The 15232-nt window shown below is 28.7% G+C and overlaps 1 protein-coding gene across 5 annotated transcripts in view; it reads left to right on the top strand.

The window, feature by feature from the left end:
- The window catches only part of LOC105204367 (sodium/hydrogen exchanger 9B2), a 68287-nt gene extending 54170 nt beyond the window's left edge, over window positions 1–14117 (top strand). For all 5 annotated transcript variants that reach the window (XM_011173426.3, XM_039454630.1, XM_011173424.3 and 2 more), the window contains exons 6-7: window positions 3497–3661; window positions 11992–14117. In XM_011173426.3, coding sequence (XP_011171728.1) covers window positions 3497–3661; window positions 11992–12519 — 693 coding nt within the window. In that variant the 3' untranslated portion in view covers window positions 12520–14117. The remainder of the gene's footprint in view (window positions 1–3496; window positions 3662–11991) is intronic.
- The last annotated feature ends 1115 nt before the right edge of the window (window positions 14118–15232 follow it).

Genomic DNA, 15232 nt, shown 5'->3' with positions numbered 1-15232 from the left:
AAATTTAAATAAACATTTGTTTGAATACTTGCAATGAATATATTTACAAAATATAAATAAATATTTGTTTAAAAATTATTATTGTAACTTAAGTATCATTTTTTTTATTTAATAAACATTTATGTACCGTAAATAAATATTTCATTGCAAGTATTCAAATAAATTTTTTTTTTTTATGTAGATTAAAACCTTTGAAAAAACCAATTTATCATTTTTTGCAGTTTCTTAGACTAGGGGCACATAGAAAAATGTAAGCAATAAAATATAAACAGTAAATTGATTAAGAAATAAGAAAATCAACATTTGATTTGCTACTGCTTGCGTTACTGATTAAGTTTTTGACTGCGATTGACCGATTTGTTTACTGTACACTTACGTTTTTCTATGCGCCACTAGCTTTAGAGCATTAAAAGTATTGTTTATCGTTTGTTTCTAACAATTAGAGACGAGAGAAATAAGTTTCATTTCAATGGCTAAAGAGTCTCTGCAAATACTCTTTAAAGTATTGCTGAATTTTAGCGAATTGAAAAATAAGATACTTTTTAACATCATATAAAATTTTTATTTAAAGAAATAAACAATGTGCTTCTGTTTTGAAAATATGCATTTATTAAAAAAAGCAACATGTAAAATTATAATGAAAAAGTGTTGCTGAATTTGTAAACGTATCTTTTTCATAACATTATTTTTCACAGCAGTAGTCACGATAACTCAAACATGGTTTATCCAATAAATTTGAAAATTTAAAGCAATATTTTTAATAACGTTGGGTATTGGTTCATGAAGGTTTTCCCTATTTTTAATTTCTTTTTTTAGTTGTAACAAAAAGTAGAACGATATACTCGTATTTTGAAAAATTTTACAATTTTCAAATTTATATGTGGAAATGACAAGTGTTGAAAAAAACTGTATATTTTTTATTGATAATTTATCATTAAATTGTTATATGCAGATTGCGCGGACTGCGATTATTTAGAACACCATTTAGAACACAGAGGGAAGTCGCCAATACCGACATACTGTTTCTTAAAATAACATCCCCTTATTTCTTTATGAGATATATGCTTTATTTATATACATTTTTTTTCGTATTTTTCTCACGATACAATTTTAAACATAAAATCGAGATGCAGCATAAGTTGGTACACTTATCGATAAAACATATTATAAGATTCTAAAAGTTATATGGAATAGAATAAAAGACATTAGGAGATCTATCTATTAAGAGTTAATAATCTATTAAAACATTAACATAATAATCTAATAATATAATCTTAGAGATGTGCATGATTCGAATTTGAATTGAATCGAATCGAATTAAAGTGGATTCGATTCCATTCAAATTTTAAAGGTTCGAATTTGAATAATTCGTAGATTTCAAATCTATGATTCGAACAATGAATTGCCTGTTTTGATTGTTTCATTTACATCTTTTGCAAGAACAATCTCGTATCAGCGCATAACAATTTTTGTACCTGATTGTTTATTGATTTCCATAACTTTTCTATCATTTTTTAATCTTGAAAATTATTCAATTTGTGTGCGTGAAAAATAATATTCTTTGTAAATTTATTTTAACATTTCACAGATTTATATCATGATTTTACAAAATTTAAAACAAAATTTGAAAGAAAAATTAATTTATTATATTTTTCTAATGAAGTGCGCTAACGTACTATCACTTCAACAGTGTAAACTAATTATAAGTATTATAGCTTATATATTTCATTCAATGTTTATTTATAATATCAGTATAATAATACATTTATTGTCTAGTATTTTTTTTATAAACTTTTAATTAGCACATTATTTTGCTGTAATTATTTTTTAAAATTCTTGCTATTAATTTTCTTGTCTATTAAAATGATTTGAAAAGTCATTAAAAACTCTTTAAAACATTTAAATTAGCATATAATGTAAATGCAAAATTCACATATGATTCGTATTCGAATCAAAAAGATTCAATTTAATATCATTCAACATAAAAATTTCAGATTCAATTTTGAACACATTATCAAAGATTCGATTCGATTTCGCAGATACTTTATTAGCACACCTCTACTAATCTTTATATATTGTGCTACATGTTGTGGAACAGAATGAGGTATTTGTATAAATAAAAACAAAAAAAAACGTTTTATTTATTATATATGAAAAATTTCTAGGAATCTTCATATATATTAGCTTGTATTTTATAGATAATCCATGTTAAAAGAAAAGAAAAGGAAAATGTAGCTCTAGTGTCTATTTTGTTAGTTTAAAATTCATTTTGCCAAACGGTTGTTTTTCCTTATCTTGCATAAAACTGAATTATTGTAAAATTCAAAACAATATTATAAAAACTGCTCTGAGAAAAGACAATTTCTAATTCGTGTCTATGTTTTGAAACTTTTATTTGTAATTTTTTGTTTAAAAAATGCAAACTCACATAAAAACAAAGTAGTTTTGATTGGCCCTTCTTTCTGTTTATTTATATTATATTTAATTCTACATTTTATTTACTTTGATAAAAATACTTTCAAACAAAAACATATTATTTATTTATTTCTTTAAACAAGAGTTTTACATGAAATTAAAAAATACCCCATTTTTTAATTTATTAGAGTCGCTTAAAACACATTTTTCTTGAAACATTATTTTTAAAATCAAATCACAATATTTCGAAAATTATTCAACTGATTTGGCTACAACTTTTCCAATTTTTTTTCCCCGTTACTCACTTCTGTCTATCATATAAGATTTTTAATAAAAATGTTTCAATTTATTATTAAAAAATAACAAAAATAGTTTCAAAGAGCCAAAATCTTATTTTTTTCTTCAAACAATTATCATTTTCTTAAAAATGTATAAACAAAAAAATATTTATATAGACGACAAGATTTAAGTTCTTTTTTTCTAGATACTGCAAATACTTTTACTTTTAGAACATTCTATGTATTGTTACGATAACCATTGCAAAGTATTTTTTAATAAGCATGATTTGCAGCGGTATTGCAGTTACTATTCATAAAATAAATCAACATTTAAAAAATTTTTAATTTTGACAAAAGTGCAATATATTTAATAAAAAAACTTTTTATTTAATTTATTATTTTTTTAATTTTAAAACAGCTATTGTTAATCTTTTTATACTACTGTCTCCATAATTTCTGATTTTTTATTAAATTCTATTTTAATTTTATTTCCATTATTTCAATAAAATTTTTATAAAGTGGTTTATTACAAAAGTACTTTTCATATTTTTATGATAAACCTCTTTATAAGAATTCTATTTTCTTTATAATCGCTGTTTGAACATTCAAAGCGTATTACAAACTCATACACTCTCTTGATGCTATTACCTAACTACATCATTTACTCAAGCGCGTATATATCAAAAGGAGGAGCTCATATTTCGAAACTTATCTTTCGTAATGAAATCAATAAATCACTTCGTAATCATGACACGGCGTTTTCTATTAGGTCCTAACGCTTCGTTTATGTGCTAATGTTGTAGCCTTTCATGGTGCCTCTAAGAGTGCTGATGTTACTCGGGGGTGGGTTGCTGGCGGTTTTCGGCAGTGAGGCAATCGACCTTGGTGGTGCCGGGCCGCTCGCGGTCGTGGCTGCAGCTTTCGTAAGTGCCTACTTTTGGCAACAAGAAGGCTGGGAGGTGGACGATGTAAGTACAGATTTTATAATGTATACATCATAAAATTTATACACAAATTTACTAATATGATGAGTAAGTTGCTGTGATGAGAAATTCACACATGAATTTCACGTGCATACATTAAATAGTAGTTTCAATTTTTGCAAAACACGTTAATATATTATTTAATTGTCAACACTCATACAGCGCCAAGTCTAAAATCGGGACGTAAGACGTCTTTAAGACATCTAAAAAGATGTCTTTAAGACATCTTTCCAGAAGTAGCCTTAAAGACATCTTAAAGACGTTTGACCTAATTTTAAACTTTGTGCTGTATGGGCAGTATAAGCTCTGATTGTGAGTAAAAATTCAGCCACATAATTAAATCTTTTTGAAGCATTTTTAAAAATTTTGTTATACTTTCTTTCTTCTCTATTAATCGCAAGGTGTGAAGAAAAACTGAACTAACACTATTATACTTAAAAATATAATATAAAATATAAAATATAAAATATAATACTAAATATAATATTATATATAAACCAATTTTATGAAATATTATTTTAAGCTAACAAAATTTTAATAACAAAAATTATATTTGAATTAGCACTTGAGTGAAAATTTATTTATAGCAGCATACGTACATTTAAGGATTAAATTTTTGAATTATTTTTGTTACGTCTACGATAGATTTTAACGATTTAACTAAATTGTTACTAACAATTTAATAAAAAGCTATTGACTGATAAAAAATATTGAATGATTAAATCCTAAATAATACTCATATTTTTTTTTACATCAACTCTGCTTCAGACAAAAATTTGCTAATAACAAAAAATATTTCTTACGTTTATACTTATTTACGTTTACTTTATAAATTGCAAGATGTTAAAATAAACTAAACTAATTTAATGTAAAAAGTTTTATCAAAAGTTATTTCAAGCTATCAAAATTTTAATAACAAGATTTATACTATTACTTGAATTAGGATTTGAAAATTTATCCACAGCAGCATTCTAGATTAAAAATAATCGGAGTGACACATAACGAATGACGTCGACATTGCAAGATATTTTGAATCGCACAATTCTATTCTAAGTGCAAAAGATATTAAATATTAATTTCCCGGCGGAGGAAAGAAATGTATCGGCGACGAAGGGAGGTGTCGCGGAGCTTCGCTTTCCTGGCCCAATAACTTGAATCTCGTGAAATATTCAGGCCGACGTATCGTCACTATCCGACGGGGTGCGGATTGGGAGTCAACCGGCTCGTTTTCCCATTTCCGCATCGCGTCGTCGCATTCTCCGCTGTCGACGGTGCGGTAGCGGCGACACGTTCTTTCGCACGCGTTTCGTGACGTGTGACTGTAACCAGCATCTGTCGATATTACCGCCGTATGATATGCATGTCGCATGTCGCGTGCCGGCATAATTTATCCTGCCTAGATTAATTACTACGGAACAATCGCGCGACAAAGTTACGACAGTAGAACGATCTTTTGTTTCAAAGGATGAAACAATTCATTTCGATAAAACGTTTCTCTTTCAGGATGCAATGCGACTTGATGTAATTAAATGAAGTTAAACGTTATTAAATATAATTTATATGTCACTTTTTCACGGGATTTGTCTGATTAAATTTGATGAAATGTAATTATAATATATAGAAGAAAATTACAAATACTATTTTACCATAATATAACCGTTAAGTTTTTGAACTGTATTTTTTTAAATATTAGCCAAAAATAAAATTTTAAAAACATAAATTTAAAATATTTTCAGATGATATGGCAGTTTTTTTTTTAATATTGTTTTATATTTTGTAATAATTAATGTTTCTATAAGATAATCAAAAATAAACGTCTGCGAAATTAGGCTTCCAAACTGATATAATAAGCTGAATAAACAGTGATGGTGGAATTTAAACGCGACTCTGTAATGAAGGAATTAATTATGAACTAAATCGGTAAACCAAGTAATGAAATATATTTCTATATATTAAACTACATTTTATATAAAATTAAAAGTTTAGAGTTGAATATTTAGAAAAATAAAAGCAATTTTTAAAAATTATAAAATAAAAATCAGCAATTTATTTAAAAAATGATAATTTATTAGAAGTAAACGATGAGAAGAAAAATAAGAAAAGTTAAAAGAAATATCGGGCAAGTAAAAGTCATTTTTCATGTCTTTTAATATTAAAAGTGCATTGAGTTTTGAAACGTTTCGATTCTTTTCCAAGTCATCATCAGTATACTGCAATACGTGTACTGCAATAACATTTCGAATAAAACATATTTAATATCGTGGATTTTTATGAGTTTCCAAAACATCTTCAAAAAATGTTTTTGGAAACTTATAAAAATCTACGATATTAAGAGCGATTTGAGTGCTTCGTTTACCTTAGATGCAAAATCAAATGGTCATTAAATTAAAAAAGTATCCGCAAAGAGTCGTGAATTGAACGTGGAACATTGTGGCAAATAAATATGAATAAATAAATAAATTGAACAACGCACAAATTAATATATAAGTAAAAAGTAGTTACTAGTCTAAAATTACCGAAAATAATAAAGATATCATTACGAGCATCATTTAAATCAAATTAAAATTTGCTATTTAAACTTGGTGTTTGTAACGATAATTTTATCATTTTTGATAATTTTAGATTACTGTTTAGTGACTACTTTTTATTTATATATTAATTTGCGTGCCATAAATTTATTTATTTATTATATGTATATTTAATTGCAATAAAACAGCAATACAATAACATCGATTTGTCGTGAGTTTCTCAATATAGTTACGTTATTAATGACCAAACATAACGTCAGTGAAACGTAAAAATAATATTGAAATGTTACATACTAATGAAGTTGTTTAAATTCGTCTGAAAAGCGTTATTTTCAACCAAATATATGTGTCACAAGTGAAATAAATTTTATTGATTAGCATCACATACCAAAATACACACGATACAATTATAAACAAAAAAGGATTCAGAAAATAGAATTACAGTATTCCCAAGCGAACATCCTTTTCAAGGATTATAAATCCAGGATTGACGCTTTATTATGAAAGTAACTCATTATTGTTATCGTTACTAAAAAAATAACGAGTTGTTACTATTTTCGTTACTTTTTCTTGACATTAATATTATATATCCATGATAAATATAAATAAAATGTATTATAGACTTCCATCTTCTAGTAAAGAAATAAGGTTTAAAATTTAAGGTATATTAATTTTTTATGTATTGTTATATTATTATACAAACGCGCGCGCGTGTGTGTGTAAGATTTGACGATACATTGGTAACAAAAATTAAATAAATTTTGTCATATATTTCAATTACAGGCTGTTATATAGCCACAAGATAAAAATTATAATTTGTTTCTAATGCTTTGTAGCATTTTATAAATAAAACTAATATTAATAATAAAAAAGATATAGAGGCAATTTAATAGGACAAATTGGATCTTAATAATTATTTTATATTATAAATTCAATGTATATAATTGCAAATTTCAACTTTTAGTCCGATCATCTTTAGTGCGCTTATAAAAAAATTGGTAGTGTAAACAATGTAACCTAGCCATAAATTAAACAACGTTTGAAACTGTTTGCACGCATATAAAGGTGTAAATGCATGCAACGAGAAATCGCTGACGATTTTTTCCCTCTACTCCGATTTCCTCTTCAAAACAAGAAATGAAAAAATCTAGCGACTTAAGAGAAGTTGATGAAAAATGATGCTATTGTCAAGTATTTGTTGCTTTCTCCCGTTACATATGCATGTGACATGAAATCGCTAGCGACTTCACTGTCAATCTTCAATTATTAACCCTTTCAAGACGGTTTTTACCGGTACCATGGTACACATATGTACCTGGAATCTCGAAAAGGTTAAAGAAAAAAATTAATACAGAGAAATAATAATTATTTTTAATTAAAATTAGAGAGTAGTTAATGAAAATGATCCTCACGATCCTCGCAATTGGCAAAACTTATATTTATTATAAATTTATGGTTTAAAATCAAATTTTGCGCAATTCAAACTGTCATCGACTTGTCAATGTTGTTCAGATAAAACAAACTTCCGGTGATTTGTCGATGGGCTGGATATGAGATATGTGTAGAGGGGAAAATCGGAGTAAAGGGGGTAAATCGTCAGCGATATCTTGCTGCGTGATTTCGCAAGGGGAGGAAATACATTTAGAAGGCAGAAGAAAAAAGACAATCTTCAAGAATTTTTTAAATTAAAACTATTCAATTGATTGTTTCAAAATTTCGTATACTTGTTGCTCTAACTTTTTAGTATATAAATAATTTTTTTGGTTAAAAAATATAAAAAATTATAGAAACTGTAGCGCTGCAAACAAGAGAGGTAGCAATGTGAGTTAGCAAGCAAGGTTGTTCAAAAATCATTTAATCTATCCTCTTTAAATTTTACACATCTTATCTATACATTCACTTTCTATGTGTATCTAAAAGATTATGAAACGTTTATAAACAGAAAGTACTTTTTTTACTGCAAAATTCAACGAAAATATTGTGAAAAATTCAAATTTTTTTTCAAACATGCACCATTTTTTCATTTGTCATTTTTTTCCCATTTTTGTAGGTACACATAAAGCGTATACATGTTATTAACATAAAAAAATGTTTTTGTCCGTCTCAAATCAATACAACAGGAGCAGGCTTACTCGCCGATTGACAACTCACATCGCTTTGCAATGCTACAGTTTCTACATTTTTTCTATTTTCTAACCAAAAAAATTATTTATGTACTAAAATGTAAGAGAAACAAGTATATCAAATATTGAAACAATCGATTAAATGAATTTAATTTAAAAAATTCTTGAAAATTGTTTCTTTTCTAGCCTTTTAAATGTATTTCCTCTCTTAAGCCAAACAGCTAAAAATTATTTCGCATAAGTTGTTAAATATAATTCCAACGTGATGGCAATTTTATATTTGACAACTTTAGTCGTCGAATTTCTAGTTTCAATTTACGCTGTGCTTGAAATCGACGTAAAAATAACTATTCAAATTGTTACTAAAAAATGTAACTGTGTTACTATTAACGTTACAAATAAGAAAATGTAACGTTGTTATTTATTCGTTACTAAATAAAAGTAATTATAATGATATCGCCGTTACAAGGAATGTGTCACTTTTCAATCCTGCTCATATCTAGCGGTCATCCAAGTCAAAACCGCTATCATCTTCTTAAAAAAAATTTCTAATAACAAGATTAAAAATATTCTTGTTAAACTTAATACCATTGTAACCTTACATTATAAAAATAAAGCAATATAATATTAACGTGAGGTCTATAATTCTTATTTTTCTCCATTGAATTAAATAAGATTGATTTATTATCTTGAGGCAAGAATAACACATATAAATTTCAACTATATATTCTTATATTTAGAATAAAAATTTACTCAATGTTATAATGTATAATAATTAAACACAGTTTGGGATACCATCAAAAGAGAATCGTGTGAAATAACACGTTACTTTATAACTACTATTTTTGTTATTTTCTCTTTTTGCTATTTTTAACTATTGTTACTTTTTTCTGTCTGTAACGGTAATGGCAACGAGTTACTTGTTTAAGGTAAAACATTCTCAATCCTAATAATTAATGCATCCATGAAAAACTTAGCAGCCTTTATTTACAAATAAAACGAGTCGTTATTTTCTGTCGATGCAACATTGTTTGATTTTTGTGATCGTATCGGAACTGACATTTTGTGATAATCCCTGAAAACTTGATATTAATGAATACATATTCGTGATAAATTAACAATTTATCAAAGAGAGATAAAAAAAAAATTTTTTTTTTTTTATAAAAGTGAACATAAAGTTTTTACTGATTTTCACATATGCAGAATAGTGTTTTTCTGTTATTCGTTTGAATATAACATATAGCATATAAATGCACATGATAAAATATAGCCAGAATTTTCTACCATTTACACGTAATCAATATATCAATTTATGTAGTGATGTAAATGATATAATTTATTTCGGGACAGGGGGGAATCGTAAAGATACTTCTTGACATCAAAACAATTACATTGATTAGCAATTTAATTTTGATAATACAGTTCTGGTTCTATTTAACAGCTGCGTTTTAAGTTCGGCAAACATGCGACGCGCAATTTGAAATCACTTGTAAATGTATGCATGTAAATTCACCCTAGAAATTATTGAACTACTAAGATATGCTTTCGACCGGCATAGCCAATTTCTTAATTTTAAGTATGTCGATACATTTTATAGTAAGATATCGATTATATTGATATAATTAATATTATGCAAATTACATATGGCATATTTAAAATCATATAGATGTAATAATTAAGACTACATTAAAATCACGTAAAAAGGATTAGATTGTGAAGCTTTACATGATATCAGTGGTATGATATCAGTGGTTATAAAGAAATGTATTTTATATCATTAGTACATTATGTTTGGGGAATAATCTACTCTCATTTTACGACTTTTTACGAGTACATTTTTGTTTTACTAATTATTCGGTCATTCAATCAAGCACGAAGCATTCAGTTTCTTGAAGATGATTTTGTACTTCCAATGGGAACCCAAATAAAAGAGAAGAAAATGAAAGCTTACAATATTATTGAATATGTCCAAATTTATAGTACTGTACACTAATGATGACTCAAAGAAAAATTGTAACATTAAAAAAAAAAATTAAAACTTTGCGCCTCATTAACTACAATGAACTGTCATTTGCTCGATATTTCTTCAAATTTTTTCTTATTTAACCTAGATACATATTGTTTAAAAATAAAAAAAGTAACAAAACAATTTTAGAAAATTATAAACATGTAAAATAATCTAATATTGTTGTTTGTAATATTGTTTGTAATATATTCAGTATTATTATTTAAATTATGTAATTTGAAAAAAAGAAATTATCAAACTTTAATGTTTGCATTTGAAGTACACAGCAGGACCCCCTAACACAAGAGATGTATTTCGCGCTATAGGAATCTCGCGTTATACAGAATCAGGAGCGTATAAAGTTAAAACTGAATAAATATTCTTTTTTAACATAAAAGAAAATAATATGCAATTTATTCTGTTTTAAACCACATGTTAGAACTAAATAAATATTTTTTTAATATAACAGAAAATAATATGCAATTTATTCTATTTTAAACAAGGTGTTAGATACTGAATAAATACTCTTTGTTTCTCGCGTGACACGGGGGCAGTAGCGCAATTTTTAGCGTTATAGGGAGTCTTACTATATTATTATTTTAACTAATTCTATGTACAAACAAGTTACATAATATATAAACTATAGGTTTTTACTTCTTTAATTATTTAAGCAAATCATGTTTTTATCAATATTAATATATTGCAATGTTTAGTTTCGTACAAGAAATATGTACATCCTTATTTCTTAGCCTCCTTGTCACTTTACAACGTCTACTGTCAGTATGTCAGTAACTTTCTTCTATAAGTAATTATATTTTAATTTGATATGTAAATATAGAGTTTAATATTGTAAAATACAATTTGATCATGGCTCTAATTATTTCCTTTGAAAAACAATAAATTATATGATTTTTTTTTAATGCCTTAATATTATCTGCTTAATATTATAAAAAAAATTCGTGCAAAAAAGCATGCGTGTTACCTATAATTTCCTTGTATCTGCGGATCATACTACATGCATTATCCGGAAATTGCATAGAATTAAATTAAATAAATCAATATCGACGAGATTTCCTACGCACCACAGGCGCATGTAAACAATAGTGATAAATACGAGCTTGCACACTGCGTGAACTCTGGATATTCCGCATTTCCATGCAACGCTGGAAGATTTCCATATCCCGATATCGAACGAATGGACAATGCGATGCGAGATATCATCGCCGAATACCGAATCGACTCTCCCTTCTTTAGAGCAAAATTTGTGGAAAATGTCATTGTATACTCGCGGCGTTTTAACATCTAGCATTGTGTGTTGTATCTCGACAAATCCAATTAAAATACTGCTATTATTGCCCTTTAGCTTCATTCGTTGAATATTACTCTTTCGAAAATTAGATACGAAGAAAATAGAAACAAATAAATAAATTATTTATAAAAAATGTTAATAACCTTTGAAAAAAGAGCTGACAAAATGTTTCAATAAACTGATTACTGTGTCAGTACCTGATAATCAGTTTATTAAAACTTTTTCTTTAAAGAAAATGGAATTTATTGTCAGACTGATAGAAATTTTAAATAATAATAAAAATCGTATGTCCATAAATTCTTTGCCCGATCGTAATTATGTACAAATATCTTTTTTTTCTTTTTTTACAGAACCCGGTGGCCACGTCTTTCGAGATCTTTTGGATGATATTTGAACCAATCTTGTTTGGCATTACCGGCACGCAGATCAAGCTCAATGAGCTTGAAGGAAGAACCGTCTACCTCGCGTTAAGTTGTTTGATTGCAGGTATCGTCATCCGTATCGGAGCGACGATATTGCTTGGGATCGGTTCTAAGCTAAATCTCAAGGAAAAGGTGTTCATCGCTCTGGCGTTGATGGCGAAGGCGACCGTGCAAGCGGCTCTAGGACCCGTTACCCTCGACGAGGTCAACAAGAATGATCATCAACAAATTGAGTATGCCGAGACAGTGCTGATGATGTGCGTACTCTCGGTACTTCTGACTGCACCGGCGGGAGCTATCCTCATCATGCTGTCAGGACCGAAGCTGCTGACTAAGACCACAGCGCCGGTTAGTCCGCCGGAAGCTTGGAAAATGCGCAGACCGTCGATCCGCGACATCTCGATCATCAATGAAGACCCGGACCTTGAGGAAAGTGCGAACGAGAGAAAGCCCTGACAATCGCATCTACTTCGTATTCCAAGCCAGGCTGATAGCAGGAGCCCGCCTTCGTTTCCCGGCATTTCGAAAGTGCCTAAACATACTCTTATTTTAGTTACCCAAGGCACGACTTAACGATCATAGGCTTATGTCCGTACGGTCACTGTGGTGAGATATTAATGAACCAGGAGGTTTAATGTCAGCCAACTTACATGCCCATGGTCTAAAATGAAGTAATCATAGCGATCCCTTATGAAAAATACATCCAACTAGTGTCCGAAATGACACTCAAATGAATGTTAACTCCCAAATAAACCTCCATATGGATTCATTTGAGTGTCATTTCGGTCGGGCGTATTTTTCCTAAGGGATATTCCAGTGATATTGTAGCTGGAACTTTTATCCTGAATTACGCGTGGAGAGATTTTATTCTGACATTAAGTCGGTTGGTCTCATTATACTTTTAAGTGGCAAAGCGATCGAACTTAAACAATAATTTTAGTCCAAGCAAAAATGAAATGTGAATACGATACATTGCACCTTGCATATCTGTATAATAATGCAAAATTAAGAGATTACGATTTATTTAAGGATTTTATGATCTTGGGATTTGAGAATCCGTAAGGCCATAAATTCAAAGTTTCATGGATGATCTTGGAACGTATTATACTGTGCGCATGCGTGCGCAATTTGTTGACGAATTTATAATTATATTTATCGTAATTATAATTATACGTCTTACGATACATTATTGTAATCATAATTATGAATAATTATAGCGTTTCACGTATTTCTTTTCTTGAGCACTTTATTTTAAGCACAAAATCTGTTAGCAAAATGCTGCGATCGTCTTATACTTACTTACGTTATTATAATGAATTTGTTACCAATATTGGCGGAATTGTTGCATTTTTAAACAAAAAAGGAAGAGACTGTGCCGCGGGGGAGGCAATTTTATCAATAATATGTATTTTATTAATTTTATTCATTCAACATTAATTTTTATGTTATGTTTATGTTTACCGCGTGTGGGTAGTTATGTTTATTCCTGCGGAAGAGAAAATCGTTCGTTGGACGACGGGTTACCATGTGACACATTTAAAGACATTGTTGTAACAGATATCAACGAAAGATGCAATTGTGCGCTAATTTGCCATTAATATTAAGTGATTTTGGAAGCTCTATGAGTGATTGATTTGTATAGGTATCGACCGTATTATGACGGATTGTATGATTATAAGCGCGCGCTTTTGTAATATATATTGGAAAGAAGTGAATTGTGCGAGAGTGCGAGTCTGGCATTAGAACCGCCGGCTACAAAATTATGCCACGTGGTATCTTAATCTTTTTCATAAGAAGTTTTTTCAGTGAAAGAAGAAAAGCCGTTTACTTTTTAAGTTTTTAAGTTTTGTAACGGCATAAGAGAGTTTAGTCTCGGCTGGTTTCGGTATAAAAACAGTAACGCGTGTTTTCTCAGATAAATTCTCATATGTCCTGGATGTATCCTAGACGCAACCTGGATACGTAGTGTAAACATTTATTGTTGTAAAAAATCATAATTTTATCGTTAAACTCCATTTGAATATACATTTAAAATAAAAGCAGTTTTTGCTATCTGTGGGTTTTCTAATATTTTTTTAGAGTTCGGCAGAAAATTTTCAGCTAGCGTTGTTCCCCTTACCTCACCAATCGGCATTTGAATTGCGTGGGAAGTAGAGTGGGATGGAGAAAAATCGACCAACACGTGCAATTTTTGCCGAACTCTGATTTTTTTAATTTCTACTGATGGTTATCGACAAAAATAATTACACAGCTCTGCGAGACTTTTTTGTTTCAGAATTACAAGTAATTATCTAAGTAATTTTGTGCGTTGAACACGAATCTGGTCACAGAAATTGCCTATATATTAATTGCCTATATATTACATCAAGTTTTTGAGCTAAATCGGATAAAATGCCCTAAAAATGACAATTTTGATTATATTCATAAAATTATTACAGAGAAAGTAAATTATTTCCAATATTTTTATTGATAGCTTTATATATGTAGTAGGGTAAAGTCGCCTATTATGGGATAGGTTCCTAATATGAGATAACGAAGTTTCTGCTACATTAATAAACGCATGTGGTTGGTACCTTCATAAACTTATTACTCTTGGGGTGAAATCCATTTAGTACAAAATTCATTATTAGATCATGCGTGCAATTGTTGAAAAAAAAGTTTTTGATGTTGTCAAAATTTGTTGAGATAAATCTTTAAACCTTATTTATTATAAAATAAACAAATATGTGATAATAAATTCTGCATACAGCGATAAAGTCGTGTTAATAGAAAAATATGAGATGTGATGATTTGCTTAATTATAAATATTAGATTTGGTGATCGTGAAACCGCAAAGCGTGAAATTCATAACATGAGACACTCAAAAATCCCCATTTATTATTGCATATTCTGATTTCGAGAACTTTCTAAAATGCTATAATAAAGTTTTTATTCAGGACGTTCGAATTATGAGAATTAAAAGTTATGGCTTCCAGCATTAGCACTGAGACTTAAGAGATCTCAAAAAGAATAGATTTTGGAAAAAAAATGTTACGTACAAAAGTTTTTAAATATTAAAAGAGCCGTTTGATTGGTCAACTAGATTTTGAGTCTGGAGCCTAATTTGAACTTAGTAGGGTCCAAGTTGATAAAACCCATCTCATATAAAAAAAAAAACTTTTGTGTCTCA

This window comes from Solenopsis invicta, chromosome 10 (assembly GCF_016802725.1).
Source record: "Solenopsis invicta isolate M01_SB chromosome 10, UNIL_Sinv_3.0, whole genome shotgun sequence".
Taxonomy (NCBI): Eukaryota; Metazoa; Arthropoda; class Insecta; order Hymenoptera; family Formicidae; genus Solenopsis; species Solenopsis invicta.
The sequence above is the reverse complement of the archived record's forward strand: the minus strand, read 5'-3'. Positions and strand labels throughout refer to the sequence as shown.